Source organism: Eumetopias jubatus, unplaced genomic scaffold, assembly GCF_037043125.1.
Source record: "Eumetopias jubatus isolate StellerSeaLion01/CBP00866 unplaced genomic scaffold, mEumJub1_p1.0 scaffold_17, whole genome shotgun sequence".
NCBI lineage: Eukaryota > Metazoa > Chordata > Mammalia > Carnivora > Otariidae > Eumetopias > Eumetopias jubatus.
This window is the reverse complement of record NW_028274823.1, coordinates 28,312,567-28,339,815: the sequence shown is the minus strand read 5'-3', so window position 1 is coordinate 28,339,815 and position 27,249 is coordinate 28,312,567. Positions and strand designations below refer to the sequence as shown.

General features: G+C 49.9%; 1 protein-coding gene across 7 annotated transcripts in view; it reads right to left on the bottom strand.

The window, feature by feature from the left end:
- Positions 1–27,249, bottom strand: part of FBXW4 (F-box and WD repeat domain containing 4) — an 81,222-nt gene that overhangs the window by 33,929 nt on the left and 20,044 nt on the right. For 5 of the 7 annotated variants that reach the window (XM_088019956.1, XM_088019957.1, XM_028098482.2 and 2 more), the window contains exons 3-5: positions 25,653–25,838; positions 25,060–25,192; positions 19,859–19,953 (exon numbers count right to left, since the gene is read on the bottom strand). In XM_088019956.1, the coding sequence (XP_087876082.1) occupies positions 19,859–19,953; positions 25,060–25,192; positions 25,653–25,838 (414 nt within the window). Of the gene's footprint in view, positions 1–12,804; positions 13,089–19,376; positions 19,535–19,858; positions 19,954–25,059; positions 25,193–25,652; positions 25,839–27,249 lie in introns of those variants that run through there. The other 2 variants (XR_015767111.1, XM_088019960.1) reach the window with 2 other exon arrangements.

The following is a 27,249-nucleotide window of genomic DNA, read 5'->3' as shown; positions in this document are numbered from 1 at the left end:
GTAAAGGGAAAAGGATGAAAGGTTTGGGGATTTTAAATTTTGGTTTTGGGGTATTTAGTTGGTTTGAAAAAATAATAAAAGTTGTTTCTGCAATCCAATTAATTTCAAACCCAGGATTCAGATCATAAATAGCCAACAGTGATCCCACAGCACCTAATATCTAGCATCCCTCCTTCTGAGACTTCAAGTCCCAGTGGAGCCAGAGTTGGTCCCAAGAGGCCTGGAGGGGAGTTTTGGGGTTGTTTGTCATTTGTTTTGTTTTTCCCTCTTGGTAGGGGTGATTAGAGATGAGGCACAAATATGGCTTCAGTCCTAGCATAAAACTCTGGGACCTCAAGCTCCCCAGGTCCACACATACCCATGCGGTCCTGCCCATCACAAATATGCACAGCTTTCAAATGGAGGCTTAACACCAGGGGCTGCCAGAGTCTAGTCTTCCCAAGAATCAGGTCCTCCTGGCCCCAGCCTCAGGCAAGGCCCCCTACAATGTGCGGAGGAGATGCCAATGGAGACCATAACTTATTTGTTTCCTTCATTATCTCTAGGATGAGAGTCCTCACCCACAGGTCATTCTACCTCTGGTTAGCTCCCTTCCCCTGGGCCTCTGAACACGAACTCCAGACCTTTCCTGGTCCTGCCACCTTAGAAGATGAGTGGAAGGACTATTCTCACGGCTCTCTGGCATAGAAGAGGTTTTCACAAAGGCCATTTAGAAGACACTGGACCTGGGAGCCCCTCCCTAAGCAGCTACCTGCACAGTCCACCCATTTCCTCAAGTTTAGCCCAAACCCCCACATGCCCCCCCCCCCCCCCGCCAATGCTTGCTCTGAAACAGATATTTTCTGGTGGCATGTTTTTATCATGCATTTTTGAAATCACCAACTATAAAAAGCATGGATTTTTCTCTTTGGAAAAACATGAGGATACCAAAAAGCTCCTTTGGTTAGAAGTTTCCTGTCTTTCCCACTAAGCCACGTGGGATGGGATACAAATCTTTTAGAAGAATGAAAACAAGTGTCACAAATTTGCAAACACACTTGACAGTGGTTTGGGTTCCTGATTTACTGGCTAGGTGGCCCCCTTCACTTCAGGCTTTCATTGCTACTCGGTGCCCGTGCCAAATACTGGACACTGTTAGCAGTTGACAGAGAAAACCAACTTCCCCTCCACCTCCCAACATTCTGCTCCTTCTGTGGAAAAGCCAAAGAGTTTCGACCCTGATGATAAACTGCTCGGAAGCCTCAGGTCAGCTGCAACCCGCACAGGCCTCGGCCCTCTGCCAACTCTTCGGCTCCTGCCTTCTCGGCTCAGGTTCGGCATTCTCCCACACGCCCAGAGCCACCTGCTGGGACTCGCTGGAGAAGAGCACAGCTTCTTCCAGAAAACATTTCCTTGCCCACTGCCACCAATAGGAGGAAAATTCACAGAGAAGAGGAATCCCAAGGAGAAGCCTGGGCAAAAGATAAGCTAGAGGGAAAAGAGAACTTCAGGAAACACAGGGGCTGCCAAAAACTCCATGACCAGGTTCCCAACCCTCCCTCCATGCTCCAGGGAAAAGAAAACAAAGGAAGCCACACACGTGTGCATTCACTTATGCTGAGATGCCTTCTTGAGGTGATGCGGTCCCAGGAGAAGCAGGGACATCAACACAAGTCAGGAAAGCGAAAGGCAGAGGAACCCACGTGTATCATCTCAGAAGAGCTCTTGTTTGGGGTGGGGGTGGGGGGGCCCCCTGGAGACCAAGGAATCTTTTTGCTACCCTGACACACACTTTCAGATGCATGGGCTCCGAGACAGGGGACAGATACACACAGAGCCGGGAATGCAAAGGCTGAGATCCTTCGCCCTGCAAATCAAAAAGCAGTGCTGGCTACCTATCACTCAGCTCCTCAGATCATTGATCTGAGTCTCCTCTTCTTTGGGAAGTGGGAAGTGCAGAGGGATACTTTTCCTCTTTGGGTGGGGGCAGAAATGGAGGGAAGTGGGGGTGGGGGGAGGAAATAGCACCTCCTATAGGTGAGCTCCTAAGTCCCAGGTTCACCCAATCACCGGGGAAGTCCCAGGCCACTGAACGAAGGGACTTAGGCCTCCATTAGGAATTAGGTCTACCAGCCCCAGAAGACAGTCTGTGTACTGATGAAGTCCTCAGGGAGGCTAAGTGAAGCAGAGACTTGTGGTAAAAGCAAGGATAGTTTGGGAGAAAGCAAAACCTCCAGGACTTTGATGAAGTCACAACAAGCACGGATTCTAAATGAGATTTTGTACCCCTGCACCTGGTACCACGGCCATGGGAGGAAACTCTCCCATGACAAGATGTATCTTCTCTCAGCTTCCCTGAGAACACTGAACACCAGATAATCCAAATGACTAGGCAAAACCTAAACAAGTCACTTCTTTGAGCAAGCACTCCAGCTCAGAATTCTCTTGGGATGGATTATACTTTGGACAAGAGCCCTGGGGCGGCAGCAGCAGCAGCAGCAGGAAAAGGAGTCAGAACTGTAAAGCCAAGCTCACCTGACTGATTCACATCATCTTCCACGGACAGGACCAAGCCGCCCTTCGGCCCAGACGGAAGTTAACATGCATCCCATCAGGCCCAGTTGAAGGCAGCACACCCCAGCCCTTCCCTGGCCCCAAAGGACAAGGTCCTGTGCACCCTAGAACAGCTGTGTCAGACCACTGCACTGCATCTGAATTCCACCATTTTGGACTTTGAATTCAAAAGTCAAAATAGTCAGATATCAGGTCTCCCAGGAAGGCAGGGTTTCTAATCGACGTTTTTCTTAACATTCCAAATTCCTCAGTCTTAGTTCCAGAGGTGAGGTCCCCACGTTCACCAGGGCTTTTTCACTTCCTTATTGTCACAGAATGAGGGAGGCCTCTAAGCACCCTCCCACTGTCCACCTCTCTCTCCTACCTTGCTCCAAACTTGGCTTTAAATCCCTGGGTGCTCCGTGAAGTTACCAAGAGCAATTCCCGCCTCTTCCCCCAACCTAAACACAACTGTACTTCTGAAGGGAGAAAAACAGCCCGAGGATCCCCAGAGAGGCGGACTGTACTCTTCCCCCTTGTAATGAAGCTTAATAATGAAATGCCCTGCACTCCAGTTAGCAAGAAATGCTCATTTTCTCCTGCTGAACACCCCCTATAGCTAGATCTAATTCGTTTCCACATTTCTACCTCTTTCCTCCATCAAGTTTGCATTTAAAAGGTTGTGATGTGTTGTGTCCTCTGAGCAAGGCGCTGGCAGGACAGCCCAAGGAGGTAGGGGGAGGACATGACGGTGTTTTTGACAATCTTGGTGCCCCCACCTGACCATCCCTGACACCCCTCCCTCCATTATCACATCCATACACATAAGCTGTGTCTCTTTTAGGCTCCTTACGAGCTGTCCACAAAATGGAAGAGAAGGGAGGGGAGAAAGAGCATTTGGAAAAGTTAAGGGAAAAGAACAGTAAAAGGAAAAAGGGAGGGGGCAGGTATTGCCAGGAGTGCCTATTTCTCAAAGAAGGAAATGTTCTCTGCCCTGCAGTGGCCCAAAGTAGGAGCTGCTCCTTGCTGGTGGGCCCCTCTGGGACTCAGGCCCCTCGCAGGCCCTGGCGTTCCAGCTGCTTCCCCCTCGTCAGGCCGGCAGTGGCGCTGGCACCAGTCCCCGAGACAGTCTGAAGGGCGCCAACAGCAGCACAGAGGAGACGCTGTGCTTGGGGAACCTTGGCGGGATGCCTCCCCAGGGCCACCTCATCTCAGGGGCCAGCCCACATCTCTGCCTTCTGATCCGTATGGATGTAAGGACACGGTCCCTTTCTAAACACTGGACTCCTCAGCCGAAGGCCTCTAGCACCACACCAGATGCCCGGGCCAAGGCCTGCCCATGGTGGTGGGCGGGCAGGTCCTCACGCATTGGCTCCCTGACTCAGAGGGATCCCTGAGTTTCCCCCTCCCCAGGAGTAGAGCAGGCCACATCAAGGCTGATGCTCCCAGTCTCCCCCTCCTAGAGGCACGCATACACATCTTCTTTCTCGGCAAGACCAGGGGCTCAGAATGGGTAAAGACCCTTTCCCCCAACTCCTGACGCAGAGAGATGAATGGTAAAGACAGAAGACTTCCCGTTGGACAGTCCCCAGTGGCTGTACCTGTGAGGGGCCGTAGTTCTCCTTACTGGGGAACACACCTCTCATCTGTCCCAACGTTCTAAGGGACTCTTCCCTCAAGTGCTGGAGAGGAGCATGTGCAATTTGCCAACGTTCTCCCAGACGCTGGCCTCTTCTCTGTCTGGTCTTATTCTCTTCTGACCCTTACCAATTGCTGGGTAGTCGTCTACAGCAGACTTGTGCCTTCCCGCGCCCCTCCTGCCTGCCCCCACCTCCCCAAACCCCTGCAGACAAGGCCCTGCCCTGACTCCCCAAGGCTCACAATCTGTGCTTCTGCCAGACTCAGTCACAAGGAGGGTGTAACTCATTTCAAGCTGGCAGCCCTACACAGTAGAAGGAACTGCCCCCCTCAAGGGGCGTGGGCAAGCGAGCGTGTGCCGGAGCATCCCAAGGTGCTCTGGCTTTCTAGGCACCCCACGGTGGTCTGTGACAGACGCATGCATGGGGGGAACCCTCTGCCAGCCAGAGTTGGCATCTCACCCTACCTCTCAAATCTGCCACTTGCCTCCAGGGCCGAAGACCCTCCAAGAAGAAGAGGCCCTGCAAGACAAAGACCCAAGGCCCCCCAGCCTGGCCTCTCAGCCCAACACAGGCCCGCATTAAAATCAACACTCCGTGAACACACAAAACTGACAGGGCAGAGGGGGAGCACACATCGGATACAAAGATCGGGCTCTCGGGAGACGCGGCCTGTTGGTCTCCCATGTTAGCTCCAAGCCACTAAGCGCAGGGTGGGAAAGAACGCCGTCGTGGTGGCAAGCTCCCGTCTGGGCTCCGGGCTGGGCAGCCTTTTCACTGGGAAGATGCCTCCGCTAGAAAAAATGCAAGCATTGTGTGGGGACCATGAATGCATGCGCCTCTGCACATTCCTTCGAGAAGCAGGAGCACACTGGTCCCTCAGCCCCCGGCCCTGTGCCCCAGCGATTGTACAGGCCTGGAACACACTGCACATACCACCTGGTCCTTCCCCCCAGGCCCCCGGCTCTGTAAGCGGTGGGAAGGGGCCCGCCAAACACCCTGGCTTCATTGTGCCCCAGAAAGAGGGGACTAATTACTCGCCTACACTCCGGAGCGCCCAGGGAGAAAACAGAGGCCAGTGGGGTGGAGAGGGTGGGAAACGGGGGTGGGGGGCTTGAAGAAGGGAGAAAGCCACAGGATACATTTCAAAGTTTCTCTAGCAATTTGGGGGTGGGGGAAAGAAAGCCTGGTCCTGATGTGAAATCATACAGAGGTCAGGGCTGGGTCTCCCACCCTTGTGAGAAAGTGGTGAATCGGGGACGGTTTATCAAACGATCATTTTTTTCTTTTGAAACCGGGAGGCAGCAGCCTGGACAATTCTGCAGATGTGCTTGATGAGTTAGGGACAAAAATGGCCCTTCTCTGCCCCCCTCCTCTCCTCCTTCTATAAGGGCTCCCATCGGGGGTTGCTTCTCCCTCCACTGCCTCCCGGGCCCTCCCCTCCCTTCTTCAGTGGTCAGCTGAGACCCCCACCCACTGCTTGCTTTTGTACTCTTGGCCTTTGGACATACTGACAGGGGCCTTTATGAGACCCCAATCAAGACCCCCATGTCACAGGTACCTAGTAGAGACACCAGACCTTTTCAAACAAGGGACAACAAGGAAAATCGGCGGGCCCATTGTCTCTCCTCTGTGCTAAGTGAGATGAAAGGGACCCGCGGCCCCCTCCCCACAGCCCGCCTGCCAATCACCTCTAGTTATTAAGGTCACAATGTGTAAATTCTTTTGACCTGCACCTAATCAAAGATTCACCGGCCCTTTCAAATCCGAATGGGGAGGAGGGGAGAGATTCCCTCCCATAAACCCAGCAAACTCTCCCTCAATAAAATTTCTCTCTCTGATTCCTTCTCTGCTTCCCAGCTCCACCCCCTCGCTTCTCCTCACTCCGCCCTCCTCACCAGCAGCTTCAAACACAAATGACAAGCCCCATGGAATTACTACCCCGAAGAACCTGAGGAGGATTTGAAAGTTTCTATTTAATTCCCTTTAAAGAAAGATTTCAGACAGGCATAGTCGCCCAAGCAAGCCCAGGACCTGGGCAGCCCCTGTGGCTCTTATGCCAAATTGCTCCAAACGGTGAAGTGGTCAGTTGGCTTTTCACTTTCCCCTCAGTCGGCCTCTCACTTTGCCCCAAACACCATCATGCACGGAGCAAACAACACGGGAGAAAACCAGAAAGGACACTCCCTCACTTTGTCACTTAGCACCTCTAGCTCAGCTGCTGACCCTCTAAAACCAAACTGAGGGAAAAATTACCAAGCCCGAAGTAGGCCGCCCTCAAGGGAAACCACCATAGGGAAGAAGGGAGAAGAGAACAAGAGCCACGGAAAGAACTTGAGAGAAAGCAAAACTTGGAATTTACTGTAGTTTGGAAAGTACGAAATGCTTAGATCAAGCAAGGAGAATAAAACGCTTGCAAATCTCCGTGCATCGATATCAAGGTTATACATTTTTACCATATCTATCCTATGTGTCCCGTAGAATGGGGAGGATATATTAATTTATGTAAGTTGTCCACCGTCGACTCTCACTGGATGCGCCTCTCTCCCCCAGCTCCTAGCTTTCCTGCCTTTCTGATGGCACCTTTGGCCTCTTGGTTTCCCCTTGCCCGGCTGGCTTGATTTCTCTGCGCTTTCCCTTGGTGTGAATCCCTCATGGTACTTCAGCTGTTGTCTCCATGCCATGACAGAGCTCCAGGCCATCATCCCTGGCTGTCACTGGTCACAGCTACCTGACTGTCCCATTACTGCCTCAAACCAACAGGTTGGGGACAAAACTTGGCTTGGTCAAAACCAGGCCCCCTTCAGTTCTCAGGCTCAGGGAAGAACTCATGTGGGTCCCTTCCTGCCCTGTCACGTGCAGCCGTGACCACCAAGTTATTGCTAAATCCGGGGCCGTCTTCCCACTCTCCCTGGGAGCCCAGGCCCTTACTGCTCACAAACCAAACTTCTGGAAAAATATCCCAATGGCCTCAGTCCCTCCCCCTCCAAGGCACCCTACATACTGGGCAGCCATATTAATCCTGTAACTGATTCAATCTGGTCACAAATCTTCCAAAGGGCCCCTGCCATCCTCAGGTTAAAGCCCAACTGCTCCTCAAAGCCTCCGAAACCCTGCCCCAAATGTCTCCTCCAGCCTCACTGCCCACCACTCCTTACATAAGCTCTCCACCCCAGCCAGCCAAACTGGTCTCCTGTGAACCCCCAGATTTACAAATGAGCTTCCCCATCCCTTACCAGGCCTTTGCTCCTCTGGTCCCCGGGCCTCAAGTTCCCTCCTACAATGTAAATAGAGCCACCCTTAAGTCCCACTTCAAATTCCATGTCACCCAGAAAGTGCCCCCCGCCCAATTTCACTAAAAGGCTACTGTTTTCCTCCGATTTCTTGTCAAGAACCCCGGCAGTTGATGGCACTCACACTCTACACATCTACACTCTACACAGACTGGGATGAATTGTTGTCTGAGTACATGCCCTATTTTCCCAACGGGACTACAAGCCCCTGGGTAAGTAAAAACTGTCTCTTGGGCTTCATACTCCCCATGTGACATTGCACATAGCAGCATTCTCAAAAGAGCCATAAGGCAGGCACTCAGACATACATCACACGGAAAAACAGTTCTGAGTTTACATTACCTTTTTAAAAAATTCCAATATTTTAGCTAATTTCTTTCCCCACAAGAGGTCCCAAGCATGAAACCAAGTTTAATGCTGTAAAAGTAAAGAAGGACTTTTTCAGGGTGACAGAAATATTCTAAACTGAATTGTGGTGATGGTTGTACAACTCTGTAAATTGACCGAAAATCATGGAATCATATACTTAAACTGTCTCTTAAAACGGGCAAATTTTATGGTATGTAAATTATACTTTCATACAACTATTTAAAAAAAAAAGCTAAATGGAGGTCTGTGCAACCTTAATTTAAATAACTATGTAAAGAAAAAAGGACGGATTCTTTCTATAGTTGCCCAGTGCTGAAATGGATATTTAAATGCCCTTTATGTTTGTGCTCATTACAAAAACATTTAAATACAAAAAAAAAAAAAGGGAAAGGTCAACAGAAATCCCCTAATAAATAACTCTGAAGAGATAGTTAAATAACTATTATACTATTTTGTGACTTTTTTTTTTTTTTCATTTAATAATAGACTAGGACATCTTTTAGGAGTCAATAAATACAGGTCTCATCATCCTTTCAGTGGCCAGCTGGGCTTCTACCAGGTGAACATACCATAAAATATTTGGCCAGACCCCTATTACTGGATATTTATGTGTTCTTAATGTAAGTCTTTATGCATGCATCTTGCACACTTGTCTGGTTGTTGTCTTAGGATAAATTCCTAGATGTGGAATTTATGTGTCAAAAGGTTTTCATGTTTTTATTTGGGTACTCACTGCCAAACTAATGAAATTTTAAAACTCTAACTTTCCCTCTTATTCCTGGATCCACCCTTACCGGCCTGCAAAGGATTTTCCTGGCCACAGACCTCTAACAAGTGGAAGAACCCTCTGAATAATCTGTATTTGTTTTCCTGCTAATTTTTTGTTTTGCTTCTCAACCACAGCTCATCCTGGATACTAGTAAGAGTCAAGATGGCCGCAAGAGTAGGGTGTCGTGAACACATTAAGCCATGCGTCCCTCTCTCTTGGCCAAATGTTACAGATCGCACCCCACATCCAGCTGACCCTTCTCTTGGGTCCTTCACCGTAGGGCACCAGTCCACTCACTGACTTATTCAGAGAAAAGAGGCCCAGGCTTGGCCATGACAGCGAAAGCTACGGCCACGACAGGGAGAAAGTAACAGGAGAAAGAGAAACACCCTACAGGAGAGGCCTCAGGAGACAGCCGCAGGAGGGTCACATGCTCGGAGCCGAACTCTCTCTGCAGTCCCTGAAGGCCATGGTGCAGCAAGTTCAGAGTGAGAAGCATGTGCTAATAAGCAGTGGCCGACTGAATCTGGAAGCATCCTATAGGGGGAGTGTGCTCCTGAGACTCCAGAGTTTGGCCCAGGCACCACAGGACTCACCCAGGGCAAGTCTCGAGCTAATCTCTCTCTCCAAATTCCCCAGTGAAGAAGGAAGAAGGAAGACTCCTGGTGGCCACAGGCAGAAAGGGTACATACATTTCACTTGACCCCACACCGCTCAGCTTTCCCTTCCCTATCTGTTCAGCCAGTGTTTGTCACACATGCAGCAGAGCCGCACAGAACGGGACGGAAGCAACCCCACAGCCGCTCTACACTGGGGCACACTTGCACTTGAAAAGCTCTTGCCTCTGGCCTGTCTTCGTGTCTTCCTGTCTAGCTCAGCGCCTAGAAAAAAGCCAGTCTCAAGCTTCTCACCTGACCAACAGGTTGCTCTGCCAGCGTCATGCAAGTAGTAGTCATCCCTGCCTGTCCCCACCTCCAACATCACCAGAGCATCCAGAAGCAACCAGACATCAAGTGTCTGCAGCCTGGAAGCAGAAAGCCACATGTGCTCTCTAGATGTGGTAGATGAAGCATGGGAAATCAGAGGAAAAAAAACCCAGTAACCCCACGTTAGACTTCATCAAGGCTACCCACAGTGTGGAGAGGGTCAGAGAAAGCAGAGGATGAGAGCCTTGGCTTTAATGCCTTCTCCAGGTGGGCAAGCTCCTGCCTTCAAGACACGGGTTCTTCAGCCTGCACACCGACAAGGCTCCAGTCCCCAGGGCCAGGGCACACACTGAAGGGAACCAACTTTAGATGGGGCCGCTGTCCAACCTGCTGTGAGGATCAAATGTTATACCATGAGCACATGACCATTGTTCTAGAAGCTGGATTATGGATTTGCTGTAGGAAGAAGCAGAGGTGGAGACAGCAGTGTAAGCTGAGCAGGGCCAGAGACAAGTCTGAACACAAGAACATGGAAAAGAGGGGCACGTGGGTGGCTCAGTCGTTAAGCGTCTGCCTTCGGCTCAGGTCATGATCGAGCCCCGCATCAGGCTCCCTGCTCAGCGGGGAGTCTGCCTCTCCCTCCCCCACTTCCCCTGCTTGTGTTCCCTCTCTCACTGTCTCTCTCAGAATGTCAAATAAATAAATAAAATCTTCAAAAAAAAAAAAAAGAACATAGAAAAGATATAGGTGTGTCTGTGTGTGTGTGTGGGGGGGGCTCACAGCAAAATATGATTTATAATTATTTTAATCTCCTAAAAGGTTCTCCCCCATGACTTGAAATTCTCTTTTGCAAATCAGGACCCTGCTCAAGATTTTGGAGGTTATCACATCGCAACTGGCACTCCATCTGCCCCCCTCCTTCACTTTTTTGTGCACTATTCATGTTTTAAATTTGCATTGCAAACTATGAAAAAGGAAAGCTTCTGCAGAAAGCAATTTCCTGGGCCAGCAGTTCTTGGACTAATATTCCCTTTGCAATTACCATGGCTTCTGCATGCACATACCCCCCCTCCCTCCTCCTTCCTCCACTCTTCCCTGTCTTGCCAGCACCTTCTGTCTGAGCCAAGCCAATTGGACAGGGTACTACAGACCAGGTCACAAACTAGCCCCTCTGAAAACGCCCTAGCCAGAGAAAGAAGCAAGGAGGGAAGGGGGGCAAGGATCTTGGGTAATCAGCTTGGTAGGGCACTCCCGAGGCAGAAAGGTTTCATCCGCAGCATATAGGCAAGGGAACTCACACAAGACAGGAAATAACACCCCCCCCCCCGCCGCCGCTAAGGTTAAAATCTGGAAACTTCAAAAGAGTCCTGTTCAAGAAACTGCTAGAGAGGCACAGGATTAGCAGATGTCCAAGCCACACAGCCAGGGTTTAGAATCGGTCCGAAGGAAGAGAACACGGTGGTCAGCTTGCTAAGGCATAAAGCGTCCTTTACCATCATCCTATGGAGAAGCCCTAGTCAGCACAGCAAAATTCATAGTCAACACAGGCTTTCTGAGCGTCTTTACAGACAGTTCCCCTATGGTCAACCTATTCCACTGCTGCCGACGGGGTCTATTTTTCTTGTCCCAACTCTTAGGTCCCCAGCTCCTAACCTCCCAAACGGAACTGCTGTAATAATGGAACTCACTCACACCCAGAAACGGTCATGGGCAGCAGAAATCCCATTTTGGGTCTTAAGCCCATGACCCAGCAGGGCCATGTGTGACTGCCCTGAGCTCCGACACTGTGGACTGCCAGCTGGAGAGCCCAGGGACCAGGACTCTGGGAAACGCAAAGGTGGTGGGGGAGAGAGGGACACCTTTTCAAAAAACTTGGTTTGAAATGAAAACAAGGAACTTAAGACTTGACTCCAAACTGAAGTACCAAAATCTGTCCCAAATGGCCCAAGAGCCAGCCACTCACAGCAGGAGGCTGGGGGGGACCCTTCCACCCCTGACATTACCCCCGAATGCACAAACATACACATGCTACTGACCCAGCCACATCTCATCATTGCCTTATTCACTTGGGCCCAGTACAAACCCTACCCCACCCCCAGTCCACTTGCAAGTGTGAGTTCCATTGCCCCAAGAAACTAAAATCACAGATATTTCATGAGGATGCCTCTTTTGACGGATCTGAGTGTTACAGCGAACAGGTGGGGAAATCTTCTTAAATATATGAGTATTATCATGACAGAGCCACTGGAACGGATCAGTGCCGTAAGTCAGACAGGGCTAGAAGTTTCCGCCCCGCCATCAGGTTCCTCTTTAGCCTTGACAGATCAAACTCAAGCCGAAGCAGGCTACAGAGATCAGCTCAGCATCCGAGCCAAAGGTCTTCACAGTGAGGGACCAAAGCTGCCCTGGCTGGGCCTCTGTCGGCCCGTGTCCCAGATTAATCACCACCAGAAGGGGCCTGGACACCAGGCTGCAATCCGAGCCCAGCAGCACCTGCACGGGGGTCGCCCCAGCAACTCCCGCACTCCTCTCAGGCAGGACTCTGGGGCGTGAGGGTGGCCACCTGTTGACTAGGCTACCTGGAGCAGGACAGCAGGACACTCAGCCGCCTTGAGTCCTGCAGATAAGTCACGGATGGCTTGCGTGGATTCATGGAGAAAGGAGGAAGGTTACGGCAACTCAAGCAGTAAAGTCAGGGCTCCGAGAGAAAGAAAATTCTCGGCCTCTGGACAGAAAGAGAGAAAGGCACCAATGCTCCTCTCTTCACTGTCTAGAGGGGCACTCTAGCTGGAGACCAGCAGTGGGTGAACTCAGCCCTGAGGCTATGAACTAATGAGATGCTTTGGGGTGTTTGGGACACATTCTTGTCATCTACACATCAACAGGATGCTGATGGGGAGGATAGAGACCAGAGCAGGGATGTCTTTTTCAAAACACCGCCAAATGCTGCCAGGTATGCCTTATGGAAGGAACCTTAGAAACCATTCTCCCTGTGAGGGCACAGAAGAGCTTCCTCTGAATGCCAGAGAACAGGTCTCAAATGAGCTCTTAGATCAGGAAGCTATTTCAAACATGTGTACCCCCAGAGCGAGCAACTACGTACGGTGTGTGTACACATATCTGTCGATGCTAGAAAGCACTTTTCAGGACCAAAGGGCCCCATTATAAATTCTTCTCAGATGGCAATCTCTTTTATATTGTTGTTTCTCTGAGAGTAGGAAGAAGTATTCTTGAGGCTCAAAAAAAAAAAAAAAATCAAAAGGAGGAAGATAAGCATGAAGATCTGTATGTTAGAACCGTCTGTCCCAGGTCCTCACTTGTGATACAAGGAGCAGGCACTCATGGATGCAGCCTTTCCCACATGTTCCATGGCCCCAGGGAAGGAAGGGTGGGAAGGGGTCAGAGTCAGATTGGAGTGTGTGTCCCTTGAAAGAGCAGAGGAGAGGAGAAAGGGCTCCTACACAGCACCTTCGTGTTAGAGGGAACACCCACATCCTGACCGTTACACCTTGTACCTCCAGAGCTCCAGCTCCAGGGATTCCCTTTGACCTCCAGCTGCAACCTGGCGAGGAGAGAGCAGTGGTTACAATTACACAGTGCTGGGGGGGGGGGGGGGGTGACAGGCCGTGGAAGGTCCCTGCCTATAAAACAGACTGGAAAACAAACCCTTAATTTAAATGTTAATGAAAGTGCTGTGGAGACATCAGAGGCTTCCCGGCTGCTCAGAGAACAGCTACACCAGGCCCAGAATTTATGGCTCCCCTTCGCCCTCCCGCCTCCCTCTCTGCCTCATCACCCACTGAAGTTTAGTGTGTGTGTGTGTGTGTGTGTGTGTGTGTGTGTGTGTGTGTATAAAAAAACCCATCAACTAATTTTAACATTAACTCCATGCTTCCACCTGGGGATGTGGATTGCTAAATTATGTGTTGGCAGAACAGTGATCAAAGGTGGACAAACACAGGCACACTGCACACACCACCCAGAAAAGTCAGGGTCCGGCAGAGAAAGGACGTGCTCTCTTCCTGATGAGGGGAGAGAAGAAACCGCCTGCCGCTGTAGGCAGGGACTGGAGCCAGGAGGGGCAGGCGGCAGGAGAGCGGGAGGCAGGCCAGTCCCTCCAGTGTGCTATTCCCCCAGCTGGGAACTCAGCACACCGTACTACCCGTTGGAATGGTCCCCGTCACACGACCCTGTCTAGTTCACGGTGGCTTCCCCAGGGTCTAGCACGTAACGCTGCTTAAGTATCAAGACACAGAGGTGGGGAGAGAAGGGGAGGGAGAGAGACAGACAGCCATGTGGAGATGGAGAGAAAAAGAATGTGACCAAGACTGAGGGATGGCCACGTCTCCCTGTCAGGAGAGGTAGGGTCTCAGGGTATGAATGCATCTGCAGTACCCTATCTTCTGCAGCAGCTTCTGCTTCTATTTGTGATGTTTTCTTTAAGTCCGCTCTTGACCACTGAGCCAACCTTGCTGGCCAGGGAAGAAGTGGCTCCCACAAATGGGTTCTGGGCCAGCCAGAGCTGGCTGGGTTGCTGGTCTTAGGCCAGCAGCTCAGCACATGAGCCTCCCTGTGCCCATCCTGCCCTGGGCAGTGGCAGAAATCCAGGGTCTTGAGGAAGTGAAACCCACCCCTGTGGCATCTCATCTTTGCTACTGATGGATACACGTGTACCCGCTGGAGAGGCTTGGCTTAGCGCAGGCAGGGAACTCCAGGGCACTGCACTGAGATTCGGCAGGACCAGGCTCTGTTTCGGTTGTATCCCTACACTGATCCTTTTCCAATTTACAGTCATTTCAGGCTGGATCAGGAGGCCCATCTAGCACTACCAAGAGCTCCATCTTTCTCCAGGTGTCATGCCCCCTCTTCTAGCCATGCCCGCCCCTGGCCTCTCCTCGGTGTCTTTGCGCCTCTGACTGTCTCATCCAGGACCACCACACGCAGGAGGCTCCGTCCTGTGTGCTCTGTAGCCTGGCAAAGGAGGACACCGAGCCACTCCTTGCTTAGGGAAGGTCTCCTTTCCCTAGATTGGCCCCAGAGGAAGCTTCCCTCTGCCCCGGCCCTGGGAAGGCAGGACAGAGAGACCGAGTTGGCCACAGGCCAAGCCACAATGTAAACACGACAAAGTCAGCCATCAGAGTCTCTCCTCAGGTTATCGAGGTTAGCGTTCCTTTTCACAGCCCAGCTCCTCATCACCAACCAGAAAGAGCAAAACTCAGAGGCACAACTGTTACTTTCGACTCATTTTCCCCTAAAAGCTCAGAGTTATGCAGTCCAGGGCTACAGGACTGCTGAGCCACTGGGAACCAAAAGAATCCAAACTGAAAGTTGGCTGTCTCTTTTTCCAATCTTTCAAACCTTTCTGTCAGAGAAAACTCCAGATGCAATTACCTTTCACTAAAGAAAGGTGTATTTCAACAGGCTGGTGAATATGCGTTTACCACACACACACCACACAGTAAACCCTGTAGCCACTGGAACAAACACCCTGCTCTCCCCAGAAACCCACCCCCTCCCCAAACAGTACACAGTGATTGCTTTCCTTCCAGACTCTCCCTCACCTCTGGGAGAATTGAAGCAAGCAGGAGCAGCTCCTCCATCAAAACCCCCCCGAGGCCACAACTCACTTTACAAATTTGAATCGGTACATTTCATGCAGATTTGGACTATTCCTCCCAAAAACAAACAGGCCACCACAGTAAGCAAAGTTACACAAAATTATATTGTATATTTAATAACACAGCTAAGTCAATTTTCTACACCTATACCACTCATATATTTCCCTAATGACAGAAACAAGAGAGAAGGGATTAAAACCCAAGTGTCCTGGGAAGCCTTTCTGACCACACTCACTCACTCGATAGCAAGCGTTGTTCGGAGATGGAGAAAGGAGTCTGCTGAGCACAGGGCAATAAATATGGTGTCTGCAGAGGAAGGAGGAGCTGTGGACTCCTCACTCTTCCCCTAGCAGGCAAATAGGGCAAGTGGGTCTCCGCATTCATTTCACCCCCCAGGGCCCCAGGCCCCCACCCCCCTGCAAACCAAAGATGGATAAGCATTCACACTCTCCGGATGGTGCAAGCATTCGGCCGCCTGAGTGAGCCCAGGCCTCAGGCATGTAGTGCTCTCCCTGACCCCTCCGACCCCTCCACCTCAACTCGGGCCTCTAGGAAGAGAGAATGTTCCTCAGGCCCCAAGAGCCTTTCAAGGGCCACAGCTATTGTCCATCATGCTGGTGGATGAAGGCACAGCTGTGCCCTGGGGTCTGCCTCGTGGTCGTCACTCAGCACCACAGGACACGGCTCTAGGCTAGAGACCTGAGCTCAAACAGCCACCTCTTCTGTCCCACACCACGTGTGCCCTGCATCGGTCTTCCCCGAGCCTCACTCTCCCTCTGCTGGAGAAGGCGGAGTTTCGGGCACTTAGTATCACCTGGCAGCCATTACAGTTACACGCCCATCTCACCTCACCACACAGTAAAATCCTCACAGGAGCCGCCATCTACCAAGGATCCGGTCAATACGTGGGGAGCAGGGAGGAGGAAGGAAGGGAAGAGATGGAAAGTCGAGGGAAGGAAGGAGTGTTTAGCAGTTCCTTATTTCCTCACGCTTATTTGCTAAAGTTATTCAGCTGGAAATAGTTTTTAAATGGCAATACAACTTATTGCACATTTTAAAAATTCTGCTTTTCTGTGTTACTCCTGGAAAAGTGCTCGGAATCCAACGTGACCTCAGGAGCTTGTATGTGAGCTACACAAGCACACACACAAGGACATACGCCCTTATGCCCCAGGTGAGCCTCCCACAGCTCCTCTCTCTTCCATCTCAGCCTGTCCTCCTTTCCCTCAACAAACAACTCCAGGCCGGGCCCCCTCTCCGGAAGGAGGGCTTCACCAGTAAGTCAGGAATCTTAAAAACAGGATCCCTGGTGTCAGGGCAAGAAGATGGGCAGGAGGGCACACAAGAAGTAGAGAAAAAGGTCCTTGTCTGCCACCCTCCTGTGGAGACTACTGGTTTTCCTTCTGTGGTTTCGAGCACCTAAACACCGCTCTAAGCCCAGATCTGGTATTAAATATCACCCTCCACAGCTGTTTACCAATCGAGAACTCAAGGTCACGGGAGGAAGGAAAGGTGACATTTGGACACAGGACAGAATACTGGCTTTCCCCAGTCACAAGTCCCTCAAATAAAGCCTGAGGCTTGAGGTTTCATGTTTCTTACAAGTGTCTAAGCACACACCTGAGAAAGGAAGGCAGCAAAGCCCCAGCATCATAGATAAATACGATGCAGAGCTCTGACAAATTGTTTTCAATGGAAGAAAGATTAATTAAGAAAAGGGATGTAGCACGTCTTCTACCCATTCAGGATCCTTCTAAAGGGATGAGGGAGCACTGAGAGACTGGGAAGTCATCGAGTCAACCAGGAATACCGGCCCCAGAGGGTAGCTGCTGCCCACCCCCCCCGTCACGTTCTTTGTGAGGGGTTCACGGCCACGTGCCAGTAGTGGCCACACGCACACCGATGACCGTACTCAACAGGGTAGGTGGCAGGGAGGGAAAGAAAAGACAGCCAGCGAGGGCAGGAACACATGGGGCGGGGTGGGGGAGGAAAGATTCCTGCTGAGGGTCCCGCATCTCAAGAAGACTGCAGACAAGCAGCGTAGCTCCAGGAGGGACAGGAGAAGCCCCCAGCCAAGCTGGAGACATGAGAGCAACTAAAGCCTCTGAACAAATGCCACCCAGGAGAGGAGAGATTCTGTTTGACATGATAAGATATCCCTTTTAGCTTTGCCAAGTATTTTCTTTTTAAGATTTTATTTATTTATTTGCCAGAGAGAGAGAAAGAGAGCAGGCACACACAAGCAGGCTCCCCGCTGAGTGAGGAGCCCGATGTCGGGCTCGATCCCAAGACCCTCGGATCATGACCCGAGCTGAAGGCAGACGCTCAAGTGACTGAGCCACTCAGGCTTCCCTGCCGAGTACTTTCTTATTATCTCAGGTTATCTTCACAATCATCTAGTGAGGTCTATAAAGGAAGCAGTATCCACATTGAAAAAATGAGGAAATAGGCTCGGAGAAGGGAATGACTTACCTGAGGCCACCCTGCTGATGGTGGCAAAGCAGAACCGCAGTCTTCCAGAACAGACCCTGAGGCCAGGAGGCAGGGTCTCCCCAGATTGGAAAAATGGAAGCATTCATGGACAGGTTCAAATTCATGGACACGGAGGGAAGAAATGGATCTAATAATGGGATGAAACCGCCCTAGCCCAGGACATTTCAGGGTAAGAGAGAAAACGGGGGAGAGAGCAGCAGCATCCACTGCAGCCATCTAGTAAAGCCAGGATCCCCAGTGCAAACTATTTCCAAAGAGTCCACAACATCATCTGTCGAGCTAGGGAAAAGGTCATCTCAAACAACTGTGGTTCAGGAGCTGAAAAGCCAGTCGACAGTGACTGAGAGAGTCATCTTAGGGCCAAGGAAATACGCCAAGAGGACAGGGAGACTCTGAAGGAGAATGAGAATAAAAGACCCAGGTTTTCACCGAAAATGAGGCACATCAAGGACTTAGCAAAGGGTCTGGCACAGGGCAAATGACCAATACACACGTATTGTGGCCACTGTTGACTAGTACTGGTACTGTCAGAAAGCTAGGTCCTTCCTCAAAGCCAGTCTGCAAGTTGTGGCCAAAACAAAACCCAGTTTACTGTGTTCTAAAATGCTTCTTAATGCCGAGGCAGACTCTGACCTCAACCTCTTTTACTGAAACTATCTTCAACAGTTGTCATGCTCTATTCTGTTACGGGGTAGCCTGACACATTCCAGAGAGGTGGCTGGAGCAAGGGATGGGGTGCTAGTTGAAGCTGGCCATGTCCTTTGGCCTAAATCTCCAGCCCTGAAGAGCTTCCCTCTACTACCGGCCCCATCGCAGCCCATCCCAGTCTCCTGAAGCCAGCAGATGTCCATTGGATAGTCACCAGCCCACCTGCCACCTCCCACAGGCTGTTTTGCCTTCCTTCAATCCTTACACACATCCAGCCCACAGACCCCCAAGCCTGGCCAACGGGCTTTAAAAGGGGCAGCAGTGGAAAAACACTGCGGAGGGGACCGTGTCTGATGGCTGTGTTCTCCACCGTCCGCTCCCACACACTTAGGCCTCTCTACTCCCTGCTGGTCTTTCCTTCCCTCTTTCCTAGGATTGCTAGAATGATTTGTTCTGAACAGCGACAGGTTTATAGGTTAGCCGACACCTCCGCTCTGTGGAATTTTAATTAACTTCTCCCATCGTCAATATGCTAAGGAACGGGGTCTCCATTCTCTGGGGTCAGCAATGTGTTTCAGGTCCTGCTATATCAGCCGTCAAATTGAAGAATTAATGACGTGGCTAATCGGCTCTAATTCTTTAGAAAGAAAAAAATTTTAAAGGGAGTTGTAGAAGGGGGCAGGAGGGGTACAGGCTCCATGGGGTGAGGAGAGGGAGGCTGAAGGGGGCTGAGTTGGGGGGGCAGTCAACTCTCTCGTAAAACTAGTGACTGACTTAAACCCCGTGTTGGAGGGTGGCAGCCCTACAGCTTGCCCACTGATCACTTAGGTGAGGAGTGAGGGATGAAAGAAGTGAGGGAAGACCCTAGAAAAACAAACACTCTGATAGAGCAGGTGCAGGAGAGAGTCTCTGTACCCTGCTGGGGAGGAGAGAGGCTCTGCCTTGGGTCAAGAAAGCCTAGAAAGCAGAAATCAGGATGCAGAGCTCACTCGTTTACTGGTAAAGCTAGAGAAAAAGAGGCCAAAGAGTAAAGTAAAGCTGCCATCAAAAATTTGGCACTTCTGCTACAATTATCACTCTACGCCACATACCTGTCCCCAGTTGGACATGGGCCCCACGCCTCTCCTGATGACTCAGGTCTGTAAGGGATACTCCAGAAGACATTTTCCAAGGGGGAACAAACCAGATGTGGGTTGTGAGAGCAGGATGGCCGGTGCAGTAACTTCCCCGGGGTGCTAACAGGCCTCTGCTTTGGAAGTAACCCCGGAGAGCATAGGTTCCAAAAGGGGCACTCTTGTAACAGCTGGTGTCAGTCACATTTTAATGGTATTTTTTCCCCTCATATTTCTGGAGTAGATGCCTAGGAAGTTAACCTCTGCAATGCTGTCTCTACCCCACACATATATGAAGTGAGCCACAGACCTCAAGCCTCTGGAGGATTTTCAAAATCTCCAGAAGACAGGCTCAAAGCAACCCAGAATACACAGGGGGAAGATTTCCTAGCCCACCCAACCTCAGAAAATAAAAGCATTATTATACAGGACAAAACCATACCCCAAAACGTCTCCCTTACCTTAGTACTGGGCTGATAGCAATGGACCAGACTCTGTCTTCAGTCTGGATGGTGTGTAAGCACTGCCCCAGCCGACCTGAGGCCAAAGGCCAAACCTGGAAACAGGAGAAGAGACACTCTCGTTGGCACTGCCTGGGACTGAGATGCGGGGTGAGTGTCCCGGGAAGGTGGGGGGCGGGGGGGGAACGGAGACTCCTTTCTGTCCTGCATATGCCGAGCTCAGAGAATGAGCAAAGGAGCCTCCCCAGCCTCTGGCTCACCCACCCGACTCCCAGTCCGAACCACCCTCCTTGACATCCACCTGAAAGCCCTTCTTCACCACCCAATCTTGTATCAGGGAATCAGAAGCTCCACACTCTTCAGCTGAGCCTTGACTCAGCAGGGTGAGCAGGTGGAACTCACCTCTCTTAGTAACTTCCTTGTGTTTGTGGGTTTTCCTTCTTCCTATCTCTCAACCAGATTTTTCTTTGGGCGGTAGGGAGGAGGATGATCAAGGCCCAGTATGGGGGAACAAAGATGGAATTAGAGCAGAATTAAGAGAGAGGAGTAAAAAGAAAGACACAAGGGAAGGAGAGAATGGAAGAAGAAGAGCGGCTTCAAAGCACGAAGGTGGTGTGTTGTTGTTTGTTTGTTGATAGTGCCCAGGATCCAGTGCTATTCATGTCAGCAGGGAATTTGGCACCTAGTGTCACCAGAAGTAGCAGAAAAGCTTAACTCTTTTAAGCTTCCATATCTTCTACAGGTTAAAAATATTGCTTGGAGCACGTTATCTGGTCCCTATCAGTCAGGAATGTACATTAGCAGCCACTCCGGGCTTAGCTCTAATCAACACTCAGGGAGCCCTCAGTGGCCAGGGCATTTAGAAATCTCCCATTAAGCACAAGGCCCCCCTCACCTCACCCAACCCCAGATGACACACTCAGGGAAATAAGCCTCTACCCAAACAGAAAGGAAGCCTCGAATGTACAGGGCTGTCCCAGACAGTGGCCAAGGAGGGATCCTGAGGCTGCCAGATGGCTCACTGACCTCTCAAGGTCCCTGCAGTGCTATAAGGGGGAACACACAAAAGCCAGTCAGGACCTTAGATGGAAGAACTTTCAGGAGACATTCCTTGAGTTTAAGGGGCAGGTGACGGAGTGGGGGTGGTCTTGCCTTCTTAGGGTCACATGACATGTCTTCCCTATAAAAGGATAAAGTGTTTTAAGATTTTGTGTATGCATGACAGGGGGAGGAGGGTGTGAGTTCCTTCCAATATAAGGAAAAGAAAATAAACTTAACAAGAAGATCCTGAACAAGGAGGGGCAGAAAACAAAGGTAAATACCACAACTTTCCTGGAGTGCCAGGATTCTGGCTTACCCTTCTGGATCTACAGCCAGGCCACTTTGCCTGTAACTAGGTGCACTTCTAATGTCTTCTTTCACACAGTCCCAGCCCGGAGGAGAGGTTTGCCTTTTCTCAGATGCCAACTCTCTAGGAGGCAGGTTGGAGGGTGAGGCGACACTAAGGCCTCTGATTATAAAATCTATGGGGCCAGCTCCAGTCCTGAACTCACCAGTGCCCCCCACGGAAGGGGCTGGTGGATTCTGGCACTGTGCAAACCACAGGACAAGGTGTCCGGTCTCCAGGAGGGGCTCAGGAGGCTTGCTGCCGGTGCTGAGCATGACGTTGGGGAAGTGCTGCCCTAGCAGGAACCCGAGTGTCATGACGCCTGAGGGAGGGGAGGTGACAACAACACGCTGATCACACCTTCACCCTCAGCGGTCAAATCCAAAACAAACCCATCCCTGGAAAAGATATAACTCAGTAGAAGTGGACATTTATATAGTCCTTTCAAAGAGCAGTTGACGATATGTATCAAGACTCTTAAAATGACCAAAGCCTCACACCCAGTCATTCTATTGCTGAAGATTCTACCCAAAGATAATTCTAAAACGAAGAGAAACCTATATGGTAAAAATATTCCCAGCAGCCTACGGCTGCAGGAAGAGCAGATAGGGCAGGCGTGGGCTTTGGAGTCAGACACATGTGGGTCTGAACCCAGTTGTTATTTATTATCTCTGATCTTAAGGATGTTTCAGGACTTCTTAGCCTCAGTTTCTTCATATGTACAATGGGAAATAATACCTATCTTCTGAGGGCTGCAGAAAAGTCAAGAAATGCATAAAGCACCAAACACAGAAACCCAGCATCTGGCAGATATCCAGCATTCAATAATGGTGGGTCTTATTACTCATTAAGCCATTGAAGATGACACTTAATAATAATATGTAATAATAATAGAAAACCTTATAAAATAAAGTAGATACAGTAGGGTATATTGGATATCCAAAATATATTATGAGCATAATTATGTGGGGAAACAATTCTCCTAAAGGAGAAAAGGAGAAAACGAACAATTGTAAGGTGCTTAGCATCGTGCCTGGTTACTTATATATAAACAAGCAAACCTCTGCATTGAAAAATAACTAAAAGAAGAAAAAAACAAGTTCAAATGTTCCTTCCTTCATAAAGTCTCCCCTTTCAAGCCAGATGTGATCTCTCCACCCTCTGAACTTTCTGGCCCTCTCCCTAGAGCCTTACACACTTCACAGTCCCAGCCACTTCTCATCAGCTTCAGAGCCACTGCAGGCATGTCTGAGCTCGTCTCAAGAAGAGAGGCTGGCTCTTCCTCACCTTTGAAGAGCCCCAGTACCTTATACACCATGCCTTGCATATAGTAGGTACTTTTTTTTTTTTTTTAAAGATCCCATTTATTTATTTGAGAGAGAGAGAATGAGAGATAGAAAGCATGAGAGGGAAGAGGGTCAGAGGGAGAAGCAGACTCCCTGCTGAGCAGGAAGCCCGATGCGGGACTCGATCCCGGGACTCCAGGATCATGACCCGAGCTGAAGGCAGTCGCTTAACCAACTGAGCCACCCAGGCACCCTATAGTAGGTACTTTTAAGAATAAATGGAAGAATAGAGAACTAAGGGAGACAAGGAAAGAATGGTCAGGACCAGCCCAGTCCCACTGAGAACATTCCTACATTCCTATCACATATCAGGATGGAGGGGCAATCCAAACTAAGTCACGGTAAGTTTGAAAGGGGCGGGGGGTGGGGGGGGCGCGGGTAAGAAGGCTCCCTGAGCAGTCTCTAACTCAGAAGTCTTACAAAGAAAATGTTTTAGTTCCTTTCATCCCAGTAAAACAAATCTCTTTCCTAAAACACAGTACGTATTTGGGGGAACTCCCAACAAACTGGCTATAGATGTTTACAGGCAAACATGACTAAGTTCTCATGTAGGTTGGGGTGTATTAGAAGCCTACAGAAGCAGCTATGGGACTGCAGACGCCACCAAAAAGAAATGGAGGGCTGGTTATACAAGACTAGCGCTGGGTAATGTAGAGACAGGTCAGGAAGACGAAGGCAGCTAGAGGCAAAGACAGCAACGGAGAGGGAGCAGCAGCAGCATCCAGAAATCTGCAAAGATGAGCTGGCCTGGAGGTCACTGGGGAGCCCCAAAACAGCAGGCCAGCTTTCTGGAGTTGAAGAACCGGGGCGGGGGTGGGGAGGGGATTCTGTCACTGACTTAAAAGAAATCCTCAAAGGAAACAGGATGAACTGCGGTGACAATTTTATAATTAGAAAGTACCTACTTTAATGCTTAAAAAAAACTGAATCCACCAAATAGGGTTGAGTCGGTACTTAAAACATGAAACTAACCCAATATCCCAAATATTGGGATTACTATCCTTTGACTACAAGCAGTCCATCCCCCTGAATTGCTACCTTTGGTCAAAAAGCTTAGTTTTATACTGCTCTGGGTGTCAGACCACAGAGAAGAGGATAGAAGAAAGGGATGTCACTGAAAAGGAGGGGCCAGGGGAGACTTGAAGCCATGACAGGAAGATGCCAGAAGGAGATGGGAATATTTTTAGGTCACACTGGCAAAAAGATTTCTATGCAAATTGTTTCTGAGGAGTACAGCAGGTTAAGGCCAGTTTGTTTGCAAGGAATGGTACAAAGAACAGTGACCAGTCAGAAACCTGAAGTAAGTATAGGGTAGGGGAAACAGGAAACAGGCAATAGGAAATTTAGTTTCCAAGTTGGTTCCAAAGATTTTTCTGGGCTTTTCTCAGGCTTCCTGTGCTAGTGTGCATGTCTCTGACAGAATACAAAGTGTAAGGAATAAAAGAGCAAAAGGAGGAGAAACTTCCAGAAGTAAAAAGGAACATATGTTGCCCTTCTTTTTATATAAATTGGTGGCATTTTTATATGAAGGAATAATCACCAGAGGGTACATGGAGTCGGAAAAGTTAATGAGTAAAAACTGCAACTTCCCTCTCCGGAGACCCTCCCTAGGTGTCTTAGCAGCCGATTTGCTGACACGAAGAGGCATTTTGCTCCTGTTGGCACTATGAAGTCTCCAGATGCCGGGAAACAGGCAAGTAAGATGCTATCGGGCTTCCTGCACCTCGACTGAATTGTCAGCGAAGTTCCCACAGCAGCCCCAAAGGACCAGGTGTGTGCGGGCCCCGCCCAGGGCTGCTGGACACAGGGAGGGAGAAAGACATTCTTCTCTGTCTCATGGGTAGAGGCCTGTTTGACTCAAACGTGGATGAGCAGAGTCCCTAAAGCAGGGGTCACACTACTTATCGGCCTCATTCTGTTGGCAGATGACTGACTGTAGCCCAGGCAGTTTGGCAATGACGCACCAAAACGCCTTTCCCTCCTTGTCTTTCTACTGCTTGCTGACCACATCACTCTCCAGAGAAGCAGTAAAAACACATTTTAATTATCAGCCTGATTGCTTATAAACATGGTGGTGAAAAATTAACCTCCCTAAACAGAGAGCAAGCAAAAGGAGGGAGATTTTAAAATAAAATATTGGGGTCAGAACTCAGCCCACAAACTTGAGGAAATTCAGCGCAGGGAGGAAAAGCTGGCCAGGCCCTCTGTTTTTGAGTTCACGCCACATTTCAAGTGAGTGGCAAGCTTCCCAGCCACTGTCCACTCCTTTCTCAGGCCAGCTGGCAGGGACATAGTCTGGCACCGCAAACTGCATGCCTGAGGCACATAAGTGAGTCCTTTATCGTGTCGTCCCCTCCCGCCCCCACCCAGCGCCCTCAGCCAATCCCAAGACTCAAGGCCTATCCACCCCCTCCCACCCCACTCCCTATAGACAGGAGGGAATAACCATACGTAAGGAGACCACTCACCTTGGCCGTCCTGTCCCTAGAGCCACTCACAATGATGCCCCCTCTGCAATCCACACAGTTCACCTCCTGTTCATGAGCCGAGTACTTGACAGTGAAGGTGCTATGAATCTTATGAACGCCAATCTTCCCATCTCTAGGAGAGAAATAGGGAGCCCACCCCCAACAGCCAATTATTCTCTCTGTCGGAAGAGAACAAGGCTACAGAAGCAGCCTGCGTCTCCAGGGATGTCCTGTTTTAGGCAATTCAGCTCAACAAGGCGCTGAGCTTTGAGACACCTCTACTTCTTCAGTACACCCGGGGCTGAACAGAGCTGAGAGACAAAGCAAATTCCCCCCATGAGAGTATCAAAACCAGCTTCACTTTTCATTAAAGGCTCTTCCTGTTTTCCTTCTCCAGCTAACCCTATTAAGTGCCTTTGGTAAATCTCTCTGCTTCACATGGAAAAACAAAAACAAAAACAAAAACACTCCCTCTTCTTAAGGTCTCCCTCCTCATCCCTTTGGAGCTGAGAAAGAAAAGTCAGAGGTAGGCAAGCCGAAGTTCCCTGAAGAATGCGAAGGAAGAAGTAGAAGGAGACGCCTGCAGCACTTACCCTCCTGCACTGATAATATGCGAGTTGGCCAGCACAAAGTGGCAAACGTCCTCATCATGCCCAGCAAAGACTCCCAGGGGCCGACGGTTCAAGCTGGCACCATCTGGGCGGAACTGATAAGCCAGGATGAAATTAGCCTGGGATATGTACAGAGCATCACCTTCCAGCTGCATCCAGGGCATCTGACTGCAGAGATGTAAAACACAATTTAAGAGTCAACGAGATACAGCATGAAAACTGACTCCAATCTTTGGAGAGGCTGACTGATCCCCAACTTAGCAAGGATAACTTGTACGGCTCAGCCTTTACCTCCCCATTCCCCTGTAAAACTACCTACCCTTAGGCCACCCTTAGAAAACCAGAGAGACTGAGCTTTCCGGTGTGCATGTCTCTGAAAGAATACAAAGTTTAAGGAAGAAAAGAGCAAAGGGAGGAGAAACTTCTAGAAGTAAAACTTTCTGTTCTGAAAGTTCTGGACTTTATAAAAGAAAGTCAGAACTAAAACACCAATTAAATATCACTCTTAATTGGAGAATGCTTAAGACTCGAATTACTGGCAGCGTAGACTTCTTGGGGGTAGGCAGAGCTCAGCAAATTCAATGACTGGGGCACGGAGAGGGTTAAAAAAGAAACCTTCCAGGGAGCCTGGGTGGCTCAGTCCATTATCTGCCTTCCACTCAGGTCATGATCCCAGGGTCCCAGGATCGAGTCCCGCATCGGGCTCCTTGCTCATCGGGAAGCCTGCCTCTCCCTCTGCCTGCTGCTTCCCCTGCTTGTGCTCTCTAAATAAATAAATACATAAAATCTTAAAAAAAAAAAAAAAAAACCTTCCACCCAGATGAAGTGATTTTCTTTCATTCTGCATCCTCCCCAATTTGAAGTGTCAAGTGATAAGTTTCGAGGTTCCAAGACTCCCGCACATACTTCTTACCTCTTCCTCCAACAGAGTAGATGGAAAAAAGAGAAGAGTGAGCCCCAAGAAGCCCCATTCCCTTATCCCACTATGCAAAGGGGCCATTTATAAGTGAAAGGAATAAGGCCACTTAGGAAAGGATGCTAATGTACTAGTTAGCTATCTAGATCCTCACATGGGATATCTGTGTTTCTGTATTAGAGGGTAAGTGGGGCAAGGGGAAAACACAGCTCCGCAGCAGTCCACTACAGTTTGGGGGCTCCAGAGAAATAATCAGCTCTCCTAGGCAGCTGATAAGAGAAATCCACAAATAGTCAAAGATTCCCTCTATAGTCTGGCAGGAGGAAGAAAGGTTAGAAGCCACAGGCCAGTCCCATGGCATGGAATGAGCCTTAAGAAAGAAGACTCTGCCAGGGGCCCCTGCATGGCTCAGTCAGTTAAGCGACCAACTCTTGATTTCAACTCAGGTCACGATCTCAGGGTCTTGAGATCAAGCCTGAGACAGGCTCCACTCAGCGTGGAGTCTGCTTGTCCCTCTCCCTCTGCTCCTCCTCTTGTGCTCTTTCTCTCTCTCTCTCTCTCTCTCTCCCCCTCACACACACACAAATAAATAAAATCTTTTTAAAATAAGGAAAGAAAAAGAAAGGAAGGAAGGGAGGAAGGGAGGAAGGGAGGGAGGGAGGG